The 7,842-nt window shown below is 34.8% G+C and overlaps 1 protein-coding gene and 1 pseudogene across 5 annotated transcripts; one reads left to right on the top strand and one right to left on the bottom strand.

Annotated features, from left to right (window-relative positions):
- Positions 1–240: 240 nt before the first annotated feature.
- LOC149193089 (pentatricopeptide repeat-containing protein At3g56030, mitochondrial-like) lies at positions 241–1,309 on the top strand (annotated as a pseudogene).
- A 2,816-nt stretch (positions 1,310–4,125) lies between these two features.
- Positions 4,126–7,601, bottom strand: LOC149193090 (E3 ubiquitin-protein ligase RGLG5-like). 5 transcript variants are annotated; one of them, XM_089406540.1, is made up of 7 exons: positions 7,358–7,601; positions 6,704–6,800; positions 5,774–6,102; positions 5,110–5,194; positions 4,699–4,839; positions 4,449–4,562; positions 4,126–4,277 (listed from the first exon to the last, which is right to left on the bottom strand). In XM_089406540.1, exons 3-7 carry the CDS (start codon positions 5,978–5,980, stop codon positions 4,141–4,143), a joined length of 684 nt encoding a protein of 227 aa, XP_089262666.1. In that variant the 5' UTR covers positions 5,981–6,102; positions 6,704–6,800; positions 7,358–7,601; the 3' UTR covers positions 4,126–4,140. The 5 variants fall into 5 exon arrangements, with proteins under 5 accessions (XP_089262666.1, XP_089262665.1, XP_089262668.1 ...); XM_089406539.1 differs by having other exon boundaries at positions 6,490–6,800; XM_089406542.1 differs by lacking the exon at positions 7,358–7,601 and adding an exon at positions 7,163–7,318.
- Between the last annotated feature and the right edge of the window lie 241 nt (positions 7,602–7,842).

Raw genomic sequence — 7,842 nt, forward strand, 5'->3', positions numbered from 1 at the left:
TAAATGAAAATTTCCTTGATTTAATAGCCATCAGCCATCATTGAGCGAAAACATTTTCGGTGTGGTTTCACTGATACTGAAATGAGGAAAGTGATAAGAAATAGGAGTAGTCTACCTAGGCGGTAGAATGGCCCGTTTTCCGTCACCGGCCGGAAAATCGTCCGGCTCCAGCCACCGGCAATCCCTCCACCCTCAGCCACCCTCCCCTAGCTCTGCCACCCTCCTCTGGCAATCCTGACATTCCCTGACAGAAGATCTGATCAAGGCTGGCAATCCTGACATCCCCTGACAGATCGGGTCCGAGCTGGAGAGTTATTGCCATTGGAAATTCGAAATGAGGAATTGCGCGGGCTGCTCACTCACCTTCCTCCTGGACTCGGCGCCTCCCGCTCTGCAATTCCTCCGCTTTGTCGATAAAATAAATTGCCCAAGGTCGGCTCTCAGGTTTTTCCAATGGGCGAAACTACAACCAGGGTTCAAACACGCCCCTTCAAATTATGACAGACTTGCCAATATTCACGGCCGCTCTAAAGACGTTGAAGCCCTGAAGAGGGTTTTGTTAGAGATATCAGTTGTGTACAACACTTATTCTGCCAAAACATTTTCTTTCGCCACTGCCTGGCATGATGATCCGGATATGCTGAATGAAGTTATGGAAATGCTTGAGAAGCTGGAGCATCGTCCCAGAAGAGACGCTTATGAAATGTTTATTGCGGTTCTCTGTCAAAAGAATCATGCCAATGCAGCCTTAGTGGTATTGGAAAAGATGGGGAGTAGAGGTTGTGTTCCGAGAATGCAGACTTATTGCCCACTTATCCAGGTTTACTGTCAGAACAACCAGATGGATAAGGTACAGGAGATTTTTGTTATGTTGAAAGACTGTCCTCCTGATCCCATTTGCTTTCATATTGTTTAGAGTGCACTTTGTAATAGGAAACAATTTGCAGAAGCAATCGAATTTCTTACGAGAATGGTTAATATGGGCTGCAAACAAGATGCAATTACATATGATATAATGATTCGTGCTGCCTGCAATTTAGGGAAAATCGAAGGTGTGCTTAAGCTCTTTGATAGATTGAAAGAAGAAGGGCTTACGCCTTTGCATCATACTTACGTGTATATTCTTGAGGGACTCTACCAGATCAGAGGATTTGACTGAGCACATTCGTTCCTGATTCAGCACAGTGGAAGGAATCGGACACTGGATACGATGAACTATATACATTTAATTGGACTTTCTCGCAAATCAGGTCAAGGGCAAATAGCAGGCAATCTCATGAAGGAAATGAAAGCTAAGGGCTTTGATTGATGCAACTTAAATGAAACAAAAACGATCATAAGGATAGTGTAGAATGTGTTATATAGTGTAGAACGTTTTCATGGGTTGTACATTAATCCAGTGAAGCTAAGGAAATTTTATCTTCGGGTCCACTTTTCATGGATGGATAAGTTATTCCACAGTGGTTAAATACAACAAAATAGTGTTGTATTATTAACTTAGTGTTTGTTGTTCATGGTATTTTTGGAACAAAACTGTGTTTTATTTTCCTATGTTCATGGCTTAAAGAAACATGATAATATTTTTGTGTTTTTCCAATTTCATAGGTGGAGTGTGCACTCTGAATGTAAGTTTCAAAATATGATACTCAGTTGTATTCCAAACACACAATGCCTTAATTAGTAGTTTTGTGTGAACAAATCAAGTGACTGAGTATTGTCTTATTAAAAAATAAGTAGTTTTTTGTGAACAAATCCAGTGATTGAGTATAAAAAATTACCATTTATGATCACTGCTTTTGCAACAAAGCAATCTTCAATATATCCATGTGCTATTTTGTTTTGTTTCATATGACAAAATATAAAATCTGCAGGTTCCCTCTTTGCGTTTGCTGCTCTGCAGACAAAATGTAAATTAAGTTGTTAGTATAGCTTCTGTAGGGCTTTGTTTCCATTTGCTGGATTTGTATCTGGTAAAGAACAGTATGTATCTGGTAATATTTTCACAAATTTTGTTGGTTATGTGTTGAGGCCTGAAATTTTCACTATTCAGGGGGACGTTCACCTTTCTTCATTCAAAATTTTCCAAATCAATATGCAAATACATACTATTTTCTATATATTAGATTTGACTTATCCATTACAATAAAAAGGCTAATCTGAAATAGCTTATATGCAAATGGCAATGTTATTCCAAAGTGGTTAAATACAACAAAATAGTGCTGTATTATTTTTATTTCTTATTATTTTTTACAACTATTTAATTATAATCACTTATAATAATATAATTAAATTTTAAATCAAATTATAATACAAATTTTAAATATTTTTTTATAAAATCATATTTAAAATACACCAATGTTCTCATCGTTTTTACTTCTAAATAGTTGGATAGGTAGCATGAGTCTTGGATGAGAACATTTTCAATTTTTGAGTTTCATTATAGTTTGAAAACTCAGATAACTAAAAGTTTAAAGTTTTTCCATTGGTGTATTTTCGTGAGTGACACACCAAGGCAAACCAAAACTATGTTGTATGCATTCAATAAACAAAACTTCAACTTTATCAAGGAAAACAATAAGTATTTATGCTTTACTTGCATTAATGTGAAATGCTATTCTAAAAACCCCACAAAATATAACCACAAAAATCACTAGTAGCTATTTCACTTTAGCATTATTCTAAAATAAAATCTATTCACAAAACATAATGCCAAATTTTTTAATATGCTATTTACATTAATATAAATTAATATCTTAATATAAAAATATGTTTATAACAATAATATATCTATAGAATTTTAATTTTAATTTTTAAAATGTCTAACAAATCTTAAACCATAATACTAAAATTATTAATAAACTATTTAATATAGAAATATATTTATAATAAAAATATATCAATTAATTTATAATTTTAATTATAAATTAATTTTTATTTTCAAAATAAATTAAAATAATTTATAATTATATTAATCTTAATCTTTCCAATAAAATATCATAATATAATAAAAATAAATCTTTATAAATATGAAAATATTTTTTTCTCCAACCAACTTATTCACATTCATACATTATTATTTATATACTAGAATCTCTATCACTTTATTTGTAATATTAAACTACACCATAGAACTTAAATGTTTTTGTTTTGATTTGTCCTTGCCAAAAACAGTACACAGTTTTTGCTAGAAATCTTTAACAACAATATAAACAAGAGAGCCACTGCCGTGGCGGTAGTCCCTGCCGGGGTCTGCCACAACCACAATGCAAACTCTTAGAATAAGCAAGACATAGAATAATCAAGACATGTAGAAAAGAAGCCTAGAACCAGCAGTTTCAGAACAAGCAAGCCGTTGTTTCACCTTTCTTAACTGTTTGTCGTTGGTGTCATTTGTCGATTGTATAAGCAGAAGAAAAATCGTACTTTAAGGCTTAAGCTTGTCGTGACATTATTATTATACAATAAATATTATGTTCATCAGGCGCATTGCCAAACTTATGGTTTAAACATTATATGATTTATGCTTACTCGCTTTCTCTCATATGATTTAAATATTTAACCCACGAAATAGAGATGGAACCAAATGTTTTTTTAAAAAGTGTAACCATCCGCAGGTCCGTTGGATTTGAAGATTCTACTTTTTGTCATGATAAAAAAAACAACAAACTGTGCAGCATCAAGGAAGGTTATGATCATGATTCATGATTAAGGAAAACCACACTTAATGCACAAACAACATGAACAACCATGCTCAATATATATATTATAAATAGTGCAGAAATCTTGTACCGAAGAGGAATTGAAGATTGCTAGTTTGTATAGATCCAACCAACGATGAAAATGTAAAACTTTACACAACAACAAAGGCCATAATGACAATTCACAAAAGTTTATGTTTAGAACCAAAACAATACTAATGACCATAAAAAAAAATTGTGCCTAAGAGGACTTGAAGACTCTCATTAAGATTCAAAATAAGGATCAAAACTTTGCTCACTGTACAGATGCAACAACAATGCCTGTAAAACAATAATAACACCCATTGCTCTCAAGGTATGTGGTATAAATAAATCAAGAAATGCTAAAAATTTTGACTAAACAGACAACAGACAAGGCAGTCCCTTCATCAAAACTAACAATTCATTTTAATAACCAATCCATATAGAGAAGATTTGCAACCTGTCCATCTGCAATTATCAAGAGAACATGGTACTGCCCACCACTCTGTTCCACAATACGGATTGCTGCTTCAATAATTGGGGCAAAAGATGTTGGCCCTAAATAAGAAAAGAACATACAAGAAATGTATAAGAAAACACAGGACATACGCAACATATACACATATCAAGTAAACCAGTCAGACACTCTTTCCTAGCTTAAGGCTTATAATGCTAAAGGTAATTAATCTTCATATCTTCAGGTGGAATGTCAAAGTTTCATTAACCAACCAGCCAGTCGAAGATGTGGGACTATCTCCCTGTAGCGTCTCAACGCTTCTTCAAATCCATTGCATAACCTATCATCTGGATAGAAACTAAACACACTTTGATCATGTGTCAAAGCTGTGAAAGAAACAACACGTTATTAGCAATAACCATATTGCTGCATATGTTATGAATTCATGTTAACCAACATAAGAAAAATAAATTGAGCCAAATTCAAACAAGATTTTCAATCGAAATAGAGATCAAAACTTGCCATCCCCAAAACCAAAACAAGGGATCAAGTTGTCTTCGTCAAATACAGATAAGGTCCTCCCAATTATCGAAATCGCTTGTTCATAAGGGTTTGGAGTGTCTCCAATGTGGTGCAAGCTTCGGCGATTAAAAGACCTTGCACCTAAAATCCATAACAAAATGTTGAAGTGGTGACTTTAATTTGATTTGGATTGAAAAGTAAAAAGCCTGCAGAATTATCAACTTAAACTAAAAAACTGATTGAAGTTGTATTCAATATATATGAGCTGCCTACAGAAACACACTAACAGTTCTTGAGCAAATAAACATAGCGGGCCACATTTAGATAGAGGCAGATTGGCTATTTTAAAATTTTAACTTGCATGAAAATTATGACATTAAAAACTTCAGGATCATGGATAATAGAACTTACCTGTCCACTCATTGCTCTTAGTGAAGTCAATCCCTACAATCAAATTGGAAGATTCGAGGCCATCTTGTGCAAGAGCTGCAGTCACCTACAAAAAAGATAAAAATAGAAACAAATCAGAGAATTCTCCCCATAGCGCTTATAACCATAACTTATCAAGCCAATTCACACTGAAATACATGCGATAATACAAGCTAATTACTCAAATATCATAATCAGGTACATCGAAACCCATGCAAAGCCAGTTCTTTAGAGCATTACAATCTGACTAAACCTTTGACCAAAATTGTTGCGTTGTTTGTTGACCTAAATAAATTACTTAATTGTCTTGAATTAATACTACTGAATATGATCTCAACAATGAGCATTATTTTTCAATTCAAATTAAGTATTCCACTGGATTTAAATGTTTACTAAGCTTTAAGAAATATGAAAACCGGTGAAACGAATAAGTTATATAATCTAAGGCACATATCTGATTAATAATAAGAAAAAACCATATGACTTCAAATCCATCACAAAGAAATGACAACAACCCATCCTGAAAATGCATAGTAAACCCTTAATTTTTAACATGTATGGCATCCAAAAACCAAAGTGCAAAGTAGTAAACACTTAATTTTTAACAACATATATGGTATGCAAAAACCGAGGAGAGTAAGAATACCTCATCAAGTGAATTGTAATTGTCAGCGATTCGGGAGTATCTCCTTTGCAACTTCTGTTTAGTCGCTGGTTGTGCTGGTTGTGCATAAGTTTCCGATGGAACTGCTGGTGAAGGACCATAGGATGAAGAATCCCATGCTGGTGAAGTGCCATACGAAGAAGAACTGTAACGCCTCGGGCGAATACTTTTTGAATGTCTGCCTCCCATTGCCTAGATTTTGAGTTTTTGCAAGGTTTCGCAGGTATGGCACATAATATTCTCCACAAACTCTAATGAATTGAAGATAAACTTGCCTCAGAAAACATAAACAGAATCCCAGGAAATTGGATCTGAAAAATGGCAACATTATAAAAGGATTACCAACATAATAAATTAGAATATTGACATTAAAATTGCAACATAAAGAAAACGGTTCCTGGAGAAACAGTTTTTAGACATGTTCATTAACCAAATTAAATACAACTTATTTGAAACTTTTTGATCTTGTGAAGAAAAAATATCTTTAAGACTTGCCAAGCTAAACATTGTAGCTTTTAAACATATATATATATAATAAGAAGTGGATCAAGCTTCGGAAGTAAAGGACAAAAGTTTGCTGCAAAACCCGGCCTTGCTACTAAAAACAAATTGATAACAGAAAATCCCACCATTTCTCGCCGATCTCATACCAATGAAAAAGAAACAAAATTAGGAAAACAAAATGCGGTGATATATACCAGGTTGTAAGTACAACTCAGCACATTTACAGATAACATGCAAATCCCATTAACACTCGATGCAAGAGGCCTCGTGCGTTCAGGATGATGTTTTGTAACAAATCCTCGGATTTCCGATATTTAAAAATACACAGAAGGCAAATCCGCTCAAAACAGAAGCACAGAACCCTGCTCAAGATTGAAAATTCCACCGAGGCAACTTCTGAGAGCCTACCTTCTAGAATATTACGCTCTGAAGGCAGCGGAAGAGAACTTTCTCCGTCCAAACCCTTCCACTGATATACAAAGTAAGCGGAGTTGCAGTGAAGCTCCTGTTATGATTCCCGGTTCAATGCCTTAGAAAGTCTCTTTCAAAATCGAGAATCCACGCTATAATGCAATTTACATCAGATATACACTTCACAAAGGGCTAAGACAGCAGGAGCTCGGAAACAACATAAAATAATCCCTCGCCGAAAACGTTTACCATCTTGAAAAATTCAGGAAACTTACAATGAACTTCAAATTTGACGGCATGGAGGGCATGGAAGACCCACAAACAACATTTTTTTTCGCAAACTTTACAATTTTATCATATGTATATAATTTCATTCAGACTTTAAAAACAGAAAACAAGAAAGTCCGATCAGCACTATTTTGAATAAGACCAGTTCGGAAAAGTTTAAAAGCTCACAAAAGAATGACTCCTCGCTCTAACACAGTAAATTTTTCGCAATTCCTTTAAATATCAACGGTTCCTTTCCTTGCGATGTAAACTGGAACTTTCCTCTACAACTAAAATAACAAGATAATATAGCGAGTTTTTTGCGTGTAAAACTAAGTTTCCTCAATCTGAAGCCGAAGAGTTGATTTATTCAACCAAATTTACCTAAAGCCGGCACATATGAAGCTTCCTAAAGCCAAGTGCGCTCACGGAACAGATCGAAACAACCCGGAAAGTGGCTGGGACCAAGATAGTCGCAGAAGCGGGAATTCTTCCAAGTTACAGTTAAATATTGCGGTCGTTTACTTAATTTCTCGGGCAGATCCTGGAAATGGAGATGAGGGAAAGTGGGAAGGAAGGAAACTCATTTCGAGCATGAAGTTTTGATTGAAGACGGTGGAAACTAGAGATAAGCAATGGAAATTGTGTCGATCAATTTGGCTTACAGAATCACCTTTCCTTCAGAAATTAGGAAGGTACCTTAATGTGGTAGCGAGCTACTTGAGAGGTGGCAGACGGTGGCAGACAGTGGTAGCCAGCTGCGTGAGAGGTGGCAGCTATATAATAAACTTTGCATGCACCTAAGTTTCATGTTTGTCACCATAATTTTCCAGACTTTGGATAAAATACAAATTGGAAATGGTATATAA

The sequence above is a fragment of the Pinus tabuliformis genome, chromosome 2_2 (genome assembly GCF_031772625.1).
Source record: "Pinus tabuliformis cultivar Carrire ecotype Pingquan chromosome 2_2, CPIR1, whole genome shotgun sequence".
Taxonomy (NCBI): domain Eukaryota; kingdom Viridiplantae; phylum Streptophyta; class Pinopsida; order Pinales; family Pinaceae; genus Pinus; species Pinus tabuliformis.

Coding starts and splice junctions, on each gene's coding strand:
- LOC149193090 (XM_089406538.1), bottom strand. CDS start 5,980: ATGGGAGGCAGACATTCAAAAAGTATTCGCCCGAGGCGTTACAGTTCT. Junction 4,840..5,109: donor TAAGAGCAATGAGTGGACAG/GTAAGTTCTATT, acceptor TATGGATTTTAG/GTGCAAGGTCTTTTAATCGC. Junction 4,563..4,698: donor TTGTTTTGGTTTTGGGGATG/GCAAGTTTTGAT, acceptor TTTCTTTCACAG/CTTTGACACATGATCAAAGT.